General features: G+C 36.8%; 1 protein-coding gene across 16 annotated transcripts in view; it reads left to right on the top strand.

Annotated features, from left to right (window-relative positions):
- The window catches only part of BLTP1 (bridge-like lipid transfer protein family member 1), a 213,236-nt gene that overhangs the window by 106,290 nt on the left and 88,536 nt on the right, over nt 1–18,410 (top strand). For all 16 annotated transcript variants that reach the window (XM_072755305.1, XM_072755320.1, XM_072755318.1 and 13 more), the window contains exons 36-42: nt 2,681–2,878; nt 3,554–3,765; nt 6,920–7,071; nt 7,523–7,673; nt 7,838–7,990; nt 9,629–9,869; nt 11,171–11,313. In XM_072755305.1, the coding sequence (XP_072611406.1) occupies nt 2,681–2,878; nt 3,554–3,765; nt 6,920–7,071; nt 7,523–7,673; nt 7,838–7,990; nt 9,629–9,869; nt 11,171–11,313 (1,250 nt within the window). The remainder of the gene's footprint in view (nt 1–2,680; nt 2,879–3,553; nt 3,766–6,919; nt 7,072–7,522; nt 7,674–7,837; nt 7,991–9,628; nt 9,870–11,170; nt 11,314–18,410) is intronic.

Below are 18,410 nucleotides of genomic sequence, written 5' to 3'. Positions count from 1 at the left end.
TTTAACTATTTATTCATGTTCTATGAGAATCAAGTAAACTTTCGTAGGAAAGTAAGTGGTGTGCCTGAAATTAGGAACTGCTTCTGTCCCCTGTTTTCTTCATGGTATCTGCTTGCTCATTATAGACAATAGAGTATGATCTTTATCGTCTTTCTTTTTAAAATCATTCTGTTGGTACAACTTATTAAAAAGAATGAATTGCAGTATCAAAAGCAGATAGTCAAGTCTGTAAAATATAGTAGCAATGAGAACTATAGACCTGGCTATGCCTCTTACAGTGAGGTGAAAGAGAAAACTAGAAATGTCACAAATCCTTTTAGTATTTTTGACATAATTAACTGCATGTAGAAGCTTAAATGATCTCAGATTGTTAGAAATTCAGTCTAGAAAACATTGAGCTCATTAGTCTTATGAGATGATTGCTATGCTAAAATCTACATGTGGGACATGTGACCAATCCTGAATGAACAAATGATTAGCTTGAATTTGCTCATTGTATTTCATAGGCTCTGAAGGTTCTATGCTGCTTCTTTTTTTTTTTTTTTTAAAGATTTTATTTATTTATTCATAAGAGACACACAGAGAGAGAGAGAGGGAGAGAGGCAGAGACACAGGCAGAAGGAGAAGCAGGCTCCATGCAGGGAGCCCGATGTGGGACTCGATCCCAGGTCTCCAGGATCACGTCCTGGGTTGAAGGCAGATGCTAAATTGCCGAGTCACCCAGGAATCCCCCAGGTTCCATGATTTTTGTCTGTATTCTGAGTTTGTGTAACTGCTGTGGATTTCTCAAAGTTAATTTCACCATCCTTTTGTGTGAGAGCAAAACATTTGGCCTAAGGATTCCAAATAAAGAGACTTTTCATAGCTACCTGAGATCTATCATCCTAAAGCTGGTATAAAAATGCAGTGGCTTGGGACACTTGGGTGGCTCAGTGGTTTAGTGCCTCCCTTCAGCCCAGGGCGTGATCCTGGAGTTCTGGCTCGAGTCCCACATCGGGCTGCCTGCATGGAGCCTGCTTTTCTTTCTGCCTGTGTTGTCTCTGTCTCTCTGTGTCTCTCATGAATAAATAAAATATTTTTTAAAAATGCAGTGGCTTGAATATAAAAAGACTTAGCTCTGTAGTTTGCACTGGTAACCAGTTTGCACTTGGATGTTGTACAGAGGGTTAAGTAACTAAATAGAATTTTGAAAGGCACACTATTGCAGAAAAAAAGTCATCAAAGACAAAACATTGTATAAAAACTCAGGGAAAAAATGTAATTGACTTTGCTTATATGTTCATAAGATATCTGTGGAAGGATTCTCAATCTAATGATGTTTGTTACCTATAAGGAGAGGAAGTGGATTCCTGGGTGTGGTGTCAGTTTTCTTTGTATATATCCTTTCACACATTTTGGATGTTTGATCTATACCAGTGTATTACCTAGTCAAAAATTTTAAATCAAATTTAAACTTATATCATACATCAGAATAAATTCATTGAAGGCAAATATAAAAAAATAGTGAGAAAATCATAGAAAAATGTAAGTGAATATTTAGTCTCTGATTGGGAAGATTTTCTAATCATAAAGGTGAAATATAATATTTTCACATGATGGAGTATTATATAACTATTAAAATAATATCTTTGAAGAATTTTAAATGCCCTCAGGAAATTATGGTTTACTGTTACTTGAAATATGGGAACCAAAGCTGTGTTGTTTGTAAAATAATCTTCTAAAAAGCTAGAAGGAAATTTAATTTGAATATAAACAAATTATCTCCGGGTAGTAAATTGACATTTTAAAAAACATTTTTTTTCTGTGTTTATTAAGTGTAATCAGAGAAAGAAATGAAAAAAATAAATAAAATATAAACCTTTGCCAGACATGTAGGATGTTAGTTTTCATATTGCATATTGTAAGTGGTAGAATTATGGCAGTGTCTGTTATGAATTGTAATTATATAAAATGTATTAGCATAAAGTAATCATGTAGTAAAAGCTATAGTTTTACTAATTTCTAATTTTTTCCTATGGCTGGGTAATTAATTAAAATAATTTTTTATTTTGTAAGATGATGAAAACGTATTTAAAAATAGTTTACCGGGATCCCTGGGTGGCTCGGTGGTTTAGTGCCTGCCTTCGGCTCAGGGCATGATACAAGAGTCCCAGGATTGAGTCCCATCAGACTGCCTGCATGGAGCCTGCTTCTCCCTCTGCCTGTGTCTCTGCCCCTCTCTCTCTCTCTCTCTCTCTCTCTCTCTCTCTCTCTGTGTGTGTGTCTTTCATGAATAAATAAATAAAATTAAATTAAAAAAATAAAATAAATAAAATAAAATAAAAAATAAAAATAGTTTACCATGAAGCTGAATTATTCAGAAGCTATTTTTACTTCAGATTTTTAGAGTACCCTATAATCTTTCAGACATTAATTCATTCTGCCTCTGAGCAATTATTTCTTAATTATATAATTGTTTTTTTTTTCTGCCTTTTATTTCAGTGTGATTCTGGTACTTTTTAAGTTGTAGGATATTAGGCATTATTTTAGAAATTGATTGCCCTATTTACCTTTCTTTTTGACAGAGTATTAAAATATCTTTTAAGACAGATACTGTGCCAAGTGTTTACTTTCCTGTTTTTTTTTTTTTAATACAAACTTCTCTGTCTTTAAAAATGGTTGTATTCTCCTTTGATAATAGATATTGGTACCTGTGCTATCACTGCTATTCCTTTTGAGAAGTCCAAAGTTTTATTTACTCTTGAAGAGTTGGATGAGTTTACTTTTGTGGATGAAACTGATCAACAAGCTGTTCCAGATGTAACTCGAATAGGTCCCAGCCAAGAAAAATGGGGTTGGATAATGTTTGAATGTGGACTTGAAAATTTAACCATAAAAGGTAAGCATTTTTTTTCTCATTTCTGCTTAAATGAGGGATAGATTGTCCCCATGTTCTTACAATGGTTTGAATAATTGTAACTTTGAATAACCTGAATCATCATATTTAAGCAGAAAGTTAAAACCTGGGATTATTTATACCAGGGTAGATGCCCCATCCCAATTGCATAAGTGGGCTTTCCCTTTAATGTATGATTCAAAACTAATGGAGCATCTAGACATACAAAACATAACTGCCTGAACAAACAAAATCTGTGGTTCAGAAAAAAATTTTTTGAATAAAATATAGAACTACCCAGTTTTTAAAAGTTTGCAGTTTCTTTAGAAACTGGATTTTTGATTAGTAGAGCTTTGCAGATGAAAATACTATATATAAATCCTTTATTCAGCGAGACAGACTGACTTACAGTTATATGTAGTTTTCTTTTAACATTATTGTACTAGTAATATATATATAAAAGGAAGGCTGAGTTGTTTATAAGACTGAGGTTTAGTCATATATAATAGTAATCATATATGACTATAATTCTTTACCTGATAATCCAGTCTTACATTACTTTTATAGGTAAAGGCAAAGTTTTGATGAGAAAAAAAGATCTTTATGAATCTTTATGGGTATTGTAGAGTACAGTGTTGAGACAGCCACTGTTTTTAATATATTCTTTCATTTGTTTAGGAGGAAGACAGTCTGGTGCTGTATTATATAATACTTTTGGAATTATGGGTAAAGCTAGTGTTACAGAAAGAGGTGGCGTGCTGACATCTAATAATTCTTCTGATTCTCCAACTGGCAGTGGCTATAATACTGATGTCTCTGATGATAATCTCCCTTGTGATCGAATAAGCCCTTCTTCAGACTTGAATGGAAATTCTGTTTCAGATGAACAAGTTGGTGAATTTTTAATAATAATAGTGCTTTGAAAAGATAACAGAAAACTACATGCACAATTCAAAGTTAATTTCTGGAATATATTTGGTTCTTTCCATATTTGGGATTTTGCTTAAATAGTAGTCCAGGTATTTTGGTGATAATTCTTCTACTATAATATAATTTCTGAAGCATAGGTACCATACCACAGATATATTTATATCTAATATAATACCTTGCTTAATGCTCTGCTCATATTGGGCACTTAATAATATTTGTTGAATTAGTGAATTATAAAATTTCAGAAAAGTAGGCGTTGCTTTTAGCAGAATTCATGTAAATACTTTGTTTTGTTATTGGTAGTATTTTATGTAAGTTGTAAATACTTTCAATATCTAATCCATTTCAGTTAGAGTCTTAATACCTTATATGGAACTAATTTATTATTTTTATTATAGTAGAATGTCATGATTAATAATAGCAATAATAAAAATATTCAAAATTCTAGATTATGGAAGAGTTGTACCACCAACTGATGAGTACAAGTTATTTCCTCTTTGAAATTTCTTTGTCTGTAATGGTATTGTAATGATATTGATCTTCTGGAGTTGTGAAGATTGAAGGAGATAATACATATGAAAGATCTAACTCTGTGTCTAGCATGTAGTAAGAACTCGGTAAATGTTTTTTAAACACACATATATGTATATACACTTCGGATCATTTGAAAATTGGACCAATTGGGATCCCTGGGTAGCGCAGCGGTTTGGCGCCTGCCTTTGGCCCAGGGCGCAATCCTGGAGACCCGGGATCGAATCCCATGTTGGGCTCCCAGCGTATGGAGCCTGCTTCTCCCTCTGCCTGTGTCTCTGCCTCTCTCTCTCTCTCTCTGTGACTATCATAAATAAAAAATAAAAAATAAAAATAAAAAAAATAAAACCTTGTTCTTTAAAAAAAAAAAAGAAAGAAAATTGGACCAATTGAAGAAGAAAGAAACTTTTAATTAAGAAATGTCATGGGTATCCACCATTAATTGGCATAATCACTTGTGAACGCCAGGTTTCTGGGAATTTAGTTTTGAAACATTTATTTTGATTTGATGCATAGTTTAAGAGTTAATCATAGTTTTCTTGTGAGGTCTTTGGATGTTTTTGAGTGGTGATTGGGGATTAGCACTTTAATTAGGGAAATTAAAAAAATACAATACTTTTTGTCGCTGGACAAAAGAAGTAGGAAGCCAAGCTGTTCTTTTCTTTTGCCTTCTGTTCCACTAAAATACTTGACAGAAACTCCGGTATCTTCCTTGATCCCTCTGATCCTACTCTCTATGCTGAATGTCCCTAAATTTTGTAACATTGCCTTCTTTGGGTTCTCTGACTTTTTCTGGTCCATATTCTCATTCATTTCTTTGTCCTCAAATGTGGGTATTCTCCTCATGTTCTTTTCTTGGCTACTGAATTTTTTTGTTGTTATTGTATGTCCACTCCTAGATTTATTTCCTAGTCCTACTTCATAATGTGATAACATCAGTTATGCTTTTAGTACCAACCTTTCAACTGAGCATCAGAATTGTATGAGGTGCCCTTCATCATTTACACATGCCATAGGTACCAAAAAAATGAGTCAACCTAAATCCACTTTATTTATTATTTATATAATATAATATAAATATAATATAAATATATAAATATAAATATAGTATAAATAATATTTATTATTCCTTTGCTTCACATCTATTATAATTAGTGGCTTAATATATATAAGCCCACTAACCTTTTAAAACTTTGAGTTCTTGAAGACTCTCTTCTCTGTCTTTTGTATACCTAGCGTCTAGCTCACAGCCTTGTCTGAAACCTACAGGTCAGATGTATTTGCGAATTCAGGGTTTTTTTCCTTTAACAGAAAGGTAATATGGTGTGTGTTTTTGTATGTTACATAAACTCCTGTGGAGTCTGAGACAGCACTTCATCTTGAAATATTTAAATGCTTTTGCAGCACAACATTCATAAAAATTCCAAGTGGGATAAATAGCCTCTCATCAAGTTCAGATCAAATTTTGATGCTGCATTTACACAAAAATATATAGATCTTTCAGAATGTTCTGAGTTTTAGAGTTGAAGATAAAGAATATGGGCTTATATTTAGCATCTGCTAACTTTAAAATTACTATTGTCTGTAGTTCACATTGTTTTGTAGCACTTAGGATTCAAAGCTGTTTTGTGGATACTCTTCATTCCTTAATCATCCCACAAAAAAATGCCAGTACTTTCTTCATCTTGACCAGTAATAGCTAAAAATGAATTAGCTGTGAGGAGACATAACAGGCATTAGACATTTTTGTTTCTTTAATATTATGCTTACTACCCTGCATTCTAAAGAGTGGTGATAACACATTTAAAAAAAAAAAAACCTGTTTCTTAATCCTGATTCAGATTGCTAGCATATAAAATAACTAAGAATTTTTTATTGTAGAATGTTATTTATTTGAACATGGACCACCCTAGTACCTTTTTTTTTTTTTTGGAAATTCGGAATATTTTATTTAAAAGGATCAGAATAGATTGCAGCGGGAAGCAGAAGACTTAGATTCTATCACTTATTCCTCTTGACAGTTGTATGGCCTTTGGCAAGTCACGAAATCTCTTTTTCTTTCTTCATCTGGAAAAAATAACACTTAAACATCCCTAAGCAAATGTATTTGAAGTGATCAGGAGAAACCTTGTTCTAAGATCTCTGTTTATGGCTTACTACAATGCAGTGGTTTTTCAGACTATGTTCCTTGGAGCCTCAAGGATTTATAGGTATTTCTCAGAATCAAGATTAGGCTGAGTAAGGTTTATGTTACCTGTTTTTTTTAATATTTTATTTATTTATGCATGAGAGACAGAGAGGCAGAGGCATAGACAGAGGGAGAAGCAGGCTCTTCCCAGGGAGCTTGATGCGGGACTTGATCCCCAGACCCGGGATCACGCCCACAGCCAAAGGCAGGCATCACCACAGCCAAAGGCAGGCACCACCTAGGCGTCCCTGTTTTATATAAAAGTGTCACTATGGAACTTGATTTGATGGGAAGATTTTGTACTTAAAACATTTACACATTTAACATTTAACCTCTGCACTAATGGCTTTAAGGAGCTATACATTAATAGGTTTTTGGTTTTTGATTTTGTGTAGGATGAAGGAGTCGAATCTGATGATTTGAAAAAAGATCTACCTCTGATGCCCCCACCTCCAGATTCATGTAGCATGAAGTTGACCATCAAGGAAATTTGGTTTAGTTTCGCAGCTCCCACCAATGTGAGATCTCCTACACATGCATTTTCTAGGTAAAAAGTCTCAAACATGTAGTACCATTCCTTGATGTTTCTTCATTTTAAATAACATACAATTTTGTTTCAGATATTTTTTGAATTATTTTTTCTGATATATCTAGCATTAGGGGTACCAGTTTCTTACCATCTTTCCTGCTTTATGCTTTCTGCAGCATTGGTTTTATCTTGTTTGACCATTTTTTTTCCTAGGGCTTTAGTTTTACTATTATATGTCACCCCGCCATGAACTTCTTATTCTTACCTCTAATATGTTTTAATACTTTTCTTTCTTTTCTATTATCTATTCCTCACATTTTCTATTTATATGTTCATAATTTATCTGGTAGCCAAAATGAGAAGTAATTTTGCCTCAGTAAAATAGCCACTAAGTACAGTATGTATGGGAGATTGTTTGAAATACAAATCTTGACACTTGCTTTTATAATTTTTTAAAAAATTTTCATAGGCAGCTGAACCTTTTAAGCACTGCAACTCCAGCTGTTGGTGCATGGCTTGTTCCCATTGATCAACTCAAATCATCCTTAAACAAATTAGAAACTGAGGGCACCTTGAGAATTTGTGCTGTTATGGGATGCATAATGACAGAAGCATTAGAGGTATGTCTATTAGCAATACAGAGTATCCTACAGTTTTGTTATTGGACATGTTGTTCATTGGTGTTGGAAAACATCAGACCTGCAAGTTCTTGATTACTTGATATGTTCTATTTGCAGTATCTTTGATATATTACTCTATATCTGTTGTTTTTGCTTTGTTTCAGAATAAAAGTGTACATTTTCCCTTAAGGAGTAAATACAACAGGCTTACAAAAGTTGCCCGTTTTCTCCAAGAAAATCCTTCATGTTTACTGTGCAATATACTGCACCACTACCTGCACCAGGCAAATTACTCCATCATTGATGATGCTACAATGGTGAGTTACTGAAACTGTAAGTTAGCTTTAAAGAAGCCTCTATTCCTGGGGCGTCTGGGTGGTTCAGTTAGTTAAGCGACCATCTCTTGATTTTGGCTCAGGTCACAATTCCAGGATCATGAGATCAAGCCCTGTACTGGGCTCCATCTCGAGTCTGCTTGGGATTCTTTCTCCCTTTCTCACTCTCTCCCTCCCCCTGCTCATGCTCCCAAACCCTCCCTCAGCCTGCCCCCCTCAAATAAATAAATCTTAAAAAAAAAGAAAGAAGCCTTCATTCTTTGAGGAGCCATTCATTGGCCCATAGGGTTTGAGGTAGGAGAAGCAGGAAAAAATGTCTAAGGAGCTGAAGGCATAAAGAATTTCAAGCAAAAAAGTAATTAGCATGAAATTTCACAGAAATGTTTAATAATATGAGGGCTATTAATGGTTGAAGGGAGAATGTTTAATAATATAAAATAAATACTGTATATGTCAGCCTATGGAAAAGCACTGTAGAAGATAGCACCTCATCATTAGGAGTTTAGACCTTGAGGATCTCTCTTCTCTCCAAGCTTTTGGTCAATAGAAAATACACAAGAAATTTAGCCAAATTAGGGATCATTGTATTAGTATTATTAAGGGCCAATCAGGCTCTGATAACCTCCAGTGAGAGAACCTCTAGTAAATGATGGATATGAAAAATTAGACCTGGGACTATTATAGTGCTTTCTACTCCTACACTGTGAATTAAGGATTGGAGGTACACAGTGCAAGGCTAATTTGCATATCTAGTTATAGGCAGAGACCCTGAAACAGAGAGAGTGGCAGGCATTTCCCATGGATGGAAGTTCTGCTGAGATAAGCTTTGCAGGTAAGAGGAAGAAATGCAAGATGGCTCTCCTTACTTGAGTATAAGAATGAAAGGATAGGCTCAGAGATCTGATGTTCCTCAGAAAGTAAATGAGGTGATTTCTGCTGTTTAGTAAATGGCTCTCTTCAATTAGAGCCATTTGTCTAACACAAGGAATTATAGGAAAGGACATGGAGAAGAGTTAGATATTTTCCTTTTAGGCTAAGACTCCAGTTAGAAAAATAGCCAAATTTTAGTCATTATCACGTGGAAAAAATAGCCAAATTTATAGTCATCATTGTGCGGAATAAAATATATCCTAAATTATGTAATTGTTACTGATAATACATTTAACTTTCAAGGCAGTTACAAATCCATCTGCATTCAGCATTGAACCATAGTAATTTATTTTTTTCTAATGTTAAAATAGTGATGGTTACCTAATCTTTGAAGGGAGTAATTTCATTTCCTCTTTGTTTGATAAATATTCCTGGTAGCTCAAAATACAGTTGATTTCCTTAGCTGAACAAAAAAAGGTAAAGTGAACTGAATGCTTCTTAAGGAGAATCCCCATTTTGCGCCTCATGTTTAGCCTCATCACCTGCACTGTTTATAACAGAAAGATGCAATGTTGCGTTTAGAGATTGAGTTCTATTGCCAGTTTGAAATACTCTCTTTTGTGACCTTAGACAAATTATAACACATAAATTATAATTTCTTCATTTCTAAATGGGGGTTATGAGATTTAAGTGAATAAATATATGCAAATACTTAGGTAGTAATTTACTATTATATCATTGTTATTACAGAGTGATGGACTTCCTGCTTTGGTAACTTTAAAGAAAGGTTTAGTTGCACTGGCAAGGCAGTGGATGAAGTTTATTGTAGTGACACCAGCCTTTAAAGGAGTTAGCTTACATAGACCAGCTCAGCCACTGAAACCTCAGTCAGCTGTGGACCATGAACATGAAGATGGACTTGGTCTAGACAATGGAGGTGGTCTTCAAAGTGACACCAGTGCTGACGGAGCGGAATTTGAATTTGATGCAGGTGACTTGTAAATATTTTAGTTAGATATTATACCTTGGTGACATAGTATAATGTGATAATTTTCATCATTTGTGTCCCAAATTTGAAAATGTTATGGCTTAATTATACAAGTATGATTTGTATTAGTCCAAATAAATGATAATAATGTTGGAATCTTTATACTGACTTTAGATTTTTACATTTAACTTCATGAAATACGATGGAGTTCTCCTAATCTATCCTGTACAATAACAGACATCTTTGCAAAGCTAGAATGTTTTGAGTGAAGCATATTAACTTCCTTTTAAAATTCATATTTAAAAAAATAAAATTCATATTTATATTTGTTCATCATCTTTCCTATAACACAGTCTTTTAAATGAGTCTTTGAATTTTACATGGTACCAGGTTGATTCTGCATTTATATAATGTTTAGAGTCATTCATTCGGCCTATAATTCTGTCAGCATCATGGCTGTGCCAGAACACAGACAGTGGGTACACATTTCAGAGATATATGTGCATTAAAAAGCATTTTAATGCTTTTTCAAAGATAATCCTTTGTTATCACAGCATGTAATATTCAATAATGAATTATGATATTTTGGAAAAAATATTAAAAGTACCACAGAAAAAGACAGTAGCCTTAAAATTAGAGCTTTCATAATATTGATTATGTTATGAATTATGTTACAATTACCCAGCTTTTTTTTTTTTTAAACTTTATAGAAAAACGAATATGCTGTGAAGAGAGGTTCCTGGGTAGTTCAGTTGGTTAAGCATCCTGACGCTTGATTTAGGCTCAGGTCCTGATCTCAGGGTCAAAGATCAAGCCCTGTGTTGATTCTGTTTGGGCATGGAACCTGCTTAAGATTCTCTCTCCCTCTTCTCCCTCTTCCTGTGCCCCCCACCTCCCGCCCTCACTCACCAGTGTGTGTACTCTAAAAACACATACAAAAAAACAAACAAAACGTCCCTCCTAATTAACTATCTGCAAATGCCTGAGTATTTTTGAAAGTATTGTACTTTGAACTTAGTTGTTTTTTTTTTTTTTTTTTTTTATCTCTATACCCTTCAGACTGGCTTGTGGAGAGACTGGAGCTATTTGTTCCTTTCTTGAGACTGAGAAAATTGGGATTGGGAGAATAAAAGACAAAAAATAATATTAAGGCAGATTCCACAGTTAATTTCAAGGAAATTTAATTAATCTATTTACTCAAGGAATATGTAAAGTTGAGTATAGTTACACCAATAGAAACACTGGTGTTGATGTTTCAAGAAAATGATCATCTTTAGCCCACTAATTTTTTTGAATTGTTTCAGCCACAGTCAGTGAACACACAATGCTACTAGAAGGAACAGCTAACCGTCCTCCACCTGGTAGCTCTGGACCTGTAACTGGAGCTGAGATTATGAGGAAACTTTCTAAGACTCATACCCATAGTGACTCTGCATTAAAAATCAAGGTACATTATTGCTGTTTCTGGTTAGAGTAGACTTCCAGAGAAGACCTAAATTTCTGCTATATCAAATTCAAATATTAGGTATTTAAATGTAAACATTCAAATAGTATTTTATACTCAAGAATGAATAGTTTAATAATTCAATAATAATAAATATTTTTATGTTTAAATGGACATGATTAGCAACTTAATATGCAGTTTGAGTTAAGCTATTTCATTATTTTAATTGCACTGTTTAAGAAACTTAACCAGTGCTTGATAAGACACATGTATAACAAAGTAGTTGACTACCACCTTGGGAGCCAGACAGCCTTGGTTTCATTTCTGCCTCTGCCACTTAGTTGCTTTGTGACTGAACAAGCTTTTAACTGTACTTTGTGTCAGTTTCCTTATCTGTAAGATGGAGATAACAATAGCAACATTTACTAGAATATCCATGTTAAGAAATAACTGTGTTTATACGTGAAAAATGCTTAGAACAATACCTGGCACATAATAAGCATGTAAGTTATTTGTTGTTGTCATGGGTTTTTTATTTTTTGTTAGTTTCCTTTTATGAGCAATGAAAATGACAGTATTTTAACTTTCTTTGAAAGTCTGGATATATAGACTTACATTAATATTCAGAATCCATAAGGTAAGTGACTGACAATTTTGCCATATTAAAATATAAAATTTCTACACAGAAAAAGTTAACATAAACAAAATAGAAAGATAAGTGTCGGGGGGAGGGGCAAGACGGCGGAAGAGTAGGGTCTCCAAGTCACCTGTCCTCAACAAATTACCTAGAAAACCTTGCAATTATCCTGAAAATCTACGAATTCGGCCTGAGATTTAAAGAGAGACCAGCTGGAATGCTACAGTGAGAAGAGTTCGCGCTTCTATCCAGGTAGGAAGACGGGAAAAAAGAAATAAAGAAACAAAAGGCCTCCGAGGGGGAGGGGCCCGCGAGGAGCCGGGCTGAGACCGGGGTGAGTGTCCCCAGGACAGGAGAGCCCCGTCCCGGAGGAGCAGGAGCTGCACCAACCTTCCCGGGTGGAAAGGCCTCCCGGGGAATTGGAGCAGGATCCCCAGAAAGGCGGGGGTGCCCTCGGGCACCCTGGGACAGTAACAGAGGAACCGCGCCCCGGGAGATGCGCCGAGCTTCTAAGGGCTGCAACGCGCACGGTGGGGCCTGGAGCAGCTCGGAGGGGCTCAGGCTGCGGCTCCGCGGAGGGGACTGCGGGGCGGGAGCGCGAATCCAACAGCGCAGGCTCCGGAGCACAGGGCGCCGGGACACAGCCCAGGATACGCCCTCCCCCAGGGACAGGCAGAGGCCGGGAGGGCCCAGGACAGCAAGGACTCTCCTGCCTGGAACTGAGCAGATCAGCGGCCCCGCCCCGGAGCCCCCAGGCCCTGCAGACGGAGAGCCCCGGAGTTACTGCGGGTGCTGACTCCAGGGTCCCAGAGCTGCCCCGGCCACTGTGGCTTCCTCCCGGGGCCTCACGGGGTGAACAACCCACACTGAGCCCTGCACCAGGCAGGGGCAGAGCAGCTCCCCCAAGTGCTAACACCTGAGAATCAGCACAGCAGGCCCCTCCCCCAGAAGACCAGCGAGACGGACCAGTTCCAAGGGAAGTCAAGGGACTTAAAGTATACAGAATCGGAAGATACTCCCCCGTGTTTTTTTTTTTGTTTTTTTTTGGTTTTTTGTTTTGTTTTGTTTTGTGCTTTTTTTTCTTTTTTTCTTCTTGATTTCTGATTGCTTCCCCCACCCCACCCCCCCTTTTTTTCTTTTTTCTCCTTTCTTTCTTTTTCTTTCTCTTTTTCTCTTTTTCCCTTTTTTTTTCTTCTTTCTCTTTTTTCTTTTTCTCTTTTCTTTCCTTCTCTCTCTTTCTCTCCTTTTCCCAATACAACTTGTTTTTGGCCACTCTGCACTGAGCAAAATGACTAGAAGGAAAACCTCACCTCAAAAAAAAGAATCAGAAACAGCCCTCTCTCCCACAGAGTTACAAAATCTGGATTACAATTCAATGTCAGAAAGCCAATTCAGAAGCACTATTATACAGCTACTGGTGGCTCTAGAAAAAACCATAAAGGACTCAAGAGACTTCATGACTGCAGAATTTAGATCCAATCAGGCAGAAATTAAAAATCAATTAAATGAGATGCAATCCAACCTAGAAGTCCTAACGACGAGGCTTAATGAGGTGGAAGAACAAGTGAGTGACATAGAAGACAAGTTGATGGCAAAGAGGGAAACTGAGGAAAAAAGAGACAGGCAATTAAAAGACCATGAGGATAGATTAAGGGAAATAAATGACAGCCTGAGGAAGAAAAACCTACGTTTAATTGGGGTTCCCGAGGGCGTGGAAAGGGACAGAGGGCCAGAATATGTATTTGAACAAATCCTAGCTGAAAACTTTCCTAATCTGGGAAGGGAAACAGGCATTCAGATCCAGGAAATAGAGAGATCCCCTCCTAAAATCAACAAAAACCGTTCAACACCTCGACATTTAATAGTGAAGCTTGCAAATTCCAAAGATAAGGAGAAGATCCTTAAAGCAGCAAGAGAAAAAAAGTCCCTGACTTTTATGGGGAGGAATATTAGGGTAACAGCAGACCTCTCCACAGAGACTTGGCAGGCCAGAAAGGGCTGGCAGGATATATTCAGGGTCCTAAATGAAAAGAACATGCAACCAAGAATACTTTATCCAGCAAGGCTTTCATTCAAAATGGAAGGAGAGATAAAGAGCTTCCAAGACAGGCAGGAACTGAAAGAATATGTAACCTCAAAACCAGCTCTGCAAGAAATTTTAAGGGGGACTCTTAAAATTCCCCTTTAAGAAGAAGTTCAGTGGAACAATCCACAAAAACAAGGACTGAATAGATATGATGACACTAAACTCATATCTCTCAATAGTAACTCTGAACGTGAACGGGCTTAATGACCCCATCAAAAGGCGCAGGGTTTCAGACTGGATAAAAAAGCAGGACCCATCTATTTGCTGTCTACAAGAGACTCATTTTAGACAGAAGGACACCTCCAACCTGAAAATAAAAGGTTGGAGAACCATTTACCATTCAAATGGTCCTCAGAAGAAAGCAGGGGTTGGCATCCTTATATCAGATAAATTAAAATTTACCCCGAAGACTATAGTGAGAGATGAAGAGGGACACTATCTCATACTCAAAGGATCTATCCAACAAGAGGACTTAACAATCCTCAATATATATGCCCCGAATGTGGGAGCTGCCAAATATTTAAACCAATTAATAACCAAACTGAAGAAATACTTTGATAATAATACACGTATACTTGGTGACTTCAATCTAGCTCTCTCTATACTAGATAGGTCTTCTAAGCACAACATATCCAAAGAAACGAGAGCTTTAAATGATACACTGGACCAGATGGATTTCACAGATATCTACAGAACTTTACATCCAAACTCAACTGAATACACATTCTTCTCAAGTGCACATGGAACTTTCTCCAGAATAGACCACATAGTGGGTCACAAATCGGGTCTGAACCGATACCAAAAGATCGGGATAGTCCCCTGTATATTCTCAGACCATAATGCCTTGAAATTAGAACTTAATCACAACAAGAAGTTTGGAAGGACCACAAACACGTGGAGGTTAAGGACCATCCTGCTAAAAGATGAAAAGGTCAACCAGGAAATTAAGGAAGAATTAAAAAGATTCATGGAAACTAATGAGAATGAAGATACAACCGTTCAAAATCTTTGGGATGCAGCAAAAGCAGTCCTGAGGGGGAAATACATCGCAATACAAGCATCCATTCAAAAACTGGAAAGAACTCAAATTCAAAAGCTCACCTTACACATAAAGGAACTAGAGAAAAAGCAATAAATGGACCCCACCCCCAGCAGAAGAAGACAGTTAATTAAAATTCAAGCAGAACTAAATGAAATCGAGACCAAAAGAACTGTGGAACGGATCAACAGAGCCAGGAGTTGGTACTTTGAAAGAATTAATAAGATAGACAAACCATTAGCCAACCTTATTAAAAAGAAGAGAGAGAAGACTCAAATTAATAAAATCATGAATGAGAAAGGAGAGATCACTACCAACACCAAGGAAATACAAACGATTTTAAAAACATATTATGAACAGCTGTACGCCAATAAATTAGGAGATCTAGAAGAAATGGACGCATTCCTGGAAAGCCACAAACTACCAAAACTGGAGCAGGAAGAAATAGAAAACCTGAACAGGCCAATAACCAGGGAGGAAATTGAAGCAGTCATCAAAAACCTCCCAAGACACAAGAGTCCAGGGCCAGATGGCTTCCCAGGGGAATTCTATCAAACGTTCAAAGAAGAAATCATACCTATTCTACTAAAGCTGTTTGGAAAGATAGAAAGAGATGGAGTACTTCCAAATTCGTTCTATGAGGCCAGCATCACCTTAATTCCGAAACCAGACAAAGACCCCACCAAAAAGGAGAATTACAGACCAATATCCCTGATGAACATGGATGCAAAAATTCTCAACAAGATACTAGCCAATAAGATCCAACAACACATTAAGAAAATTATTCACCATGACCAAGTAGGATTTATCCCCAGGACACAAGGCTGCTTCAACACTCGTAAAACCATCAATGTGATTCATCATATCAGCAAGAGAAAAACCAAGGACCATATGATACTCTCATTAGATGCAGAGAGAGCATTTGACAAAATACAGCATCCATTCCTGATCAAAACCCTTCAGAGTGTTGGGATAGAGGGAACTTTCCTCGACATCTTAAAAGCCATTTACGAAAAGCCCACGGCAAATATCATTCTCAATGGGGAAGCACTGGGAGCCTTTCCCCTAAGATCAGGAACAAGACAGGGATGTCCACTCTCACCACTGTTGTTCAACATAGTTCTGGAAGTCCTCGCCTCAGCAATCAGACAACAAAAAGACATTAAAGGCATTCAAATTGGCAAAGAAGAAGTCAAACTCTCCCTCTTCGCCGATGACATGATACTCTACATAGAAAACCCAAAAGCCTCCACCCCAAGATTGATAGAACTCATACAGCAATTTGGTAGCGTGGCAGGATACAAAATCAATGCCCAGAAATCAATGGCATTTCTATACACTCACAATGAGACTGAAGAAAGAGAAATTAAGGAGTCAATCCCATTTACAATTGCACCCAAAAGCATAAGATACCTAGGAATAAACCTAACCAAAGAGGTAAAAGATCTATACCCTAAAAACTATAGAACACTTCTGAAAGAAATTGAGGAAGACACAAAGAGATGGAAAAATATTCCATGCTCATGGATTGGCAGAATTAATATTGTAAAAATGTCAATGTTACCCAGGGCAATTTACACGTTTAATGCAATCCCTATCAAAATACCATGGACTTTCTTCAGAGAGTTAGAACAAATTATTTTAAGATTTGTGTGGAATCAGAAAAGACCCCGAATAGCCAGGGGAATTTTAAAAAAGAAAACCATAGCTGGGGGCATCACAATGCCAGATTTCAGGTTGTACTACAAAGCTGTGGTCATCAAGACAGTGTGGTACTGGCACAAAAACAGACACATAGATCAATGGAACAGAATAGAGAACCCAGAAGTGGACCCTCAACTTTATGGTCAACTAATATTCGATAAAGGAGGAAAGACTATCCATTGGAAGAAAGACAGTCTCTCTATAAATGGTGCTGGGAAAATTGGACATCCACATGCAGAAGAATGAAACTGGACCACTCTCTTTCACCACACACAAAGATAAACTCAAAATGGATGAGAGATCTAAATGTGAGACAAGGGTCCATCAAAATCATAGAAGAGAACACAGGCAACACCCTTTTTGAGCTCGGCCACAGTAACTTCTTGCAAGATACATCCACAAAGGCAAAAGAAACAAAAGCAAAAATGAACTATTGGGACTTCATCAAGATAAGAAGCTTTTGCACAGCAAAGGATACAGTCAACAAAACTAAAAGACAACCTACAGAATGGGAGAAGATATTTGCAAATGACATATCAGATAAAGGGCTAGTTTCCCAAATCTATAAAGAACTTATTAAACTCAACACCAAAGAAACAAACAATCCAATCATGAAATGGGCAAAAGACATGAAGAGAAATCTCACAGAGGAAGACATGGACATGGCCAACATGCACATGAGAAAATGCTCTGCATCACTTGCCATCAGGGAAATACAAATCAAAACCACAATGAGATCCCACCTCACACCAGTGAGAATGGGGAAAATTAACAAGGCAGGAAACCACAAATGTTGGAGAAGATGCGGAGAAAAGGGAACCCTCTTACACTGTTGGTGGGAATGTGAACTGGTGCAGCCACTCTAGAAAACTGTGTGGAGGTTCCTCAAAGAGTTAAAAATAGATCTGCCCTACGACCCAGCAATTGCACTGTTGGGGATTTACCCCAATGATTCAGATGCAATGAAACGTCGGGACACCTGCACCCCGATGTTTCTAGCAGCAATGTCCACAATAGCCAAACTGTGGAAGGAGCCTCGGTGTCCATCGAAAGATGAATGGATAAAGAAGATGTGGTTTATGTATACAATGGAATATTACTCAGCCATTAGAAACGACAAATACCCACCATTTGCTTCAACGTGGATGGAACTGGAGGGTATTATGCTGAGTGAAATAAGTCAATCAGAGAAGAACAAAAATAATATGTTCTCATTCTTTTGAGGAATATAAATAATAGTGAAAGGGAATATAAAGGAAGGGAAAAGAAATGTTGGGAAATATCAGGAAGGGAGACAGAACATAAAGACTCCTAACTCGGGGAAACGAACTAGGGGTGGTGGAAGGGGAGGAGGGTGGGTGTTGGAGGGGAATGGGTGACGGGCACTGAGGCGGACACTTGACGGGATGAGCACTGGGTGTTTTTCTGTATGTTGGTAAATTGAACACCAATAAAAATTAATTAAAAAAAAAAGAAAGATAAGTGTCAAATGGCTGATTTCCTCATATATAAAGATCTTTCTAATCACAAAGAAAAAGAACACAATAGAAAAGAATTGGTTAATGGGCAGTTCACAGAGAAATAAATACACAAATATGAAAATGTTATATTATAATTAAAGAAATGTAAATTAA

The sequence above is a fragment of the Vulpes vulpes genome, chromosome 4 (assembly GCF_048418805.1).
Source record: "Vulpes vulpes isolate BD-2025 chromosome 4, VulVul3, whole genome shotgun sequence".
Classification (NCBI taxonomy): domain Eukaryota; kingdom Metazoa; phylum Chordata; class Mammalia; order Carnivora; family Canidae; genus Vulpes; species Vulpes vulpes.
Note: the sequence above shows the minus strand (reverse complement) of the source record. Positions and strands in the feature narration are given on the sequence as shown.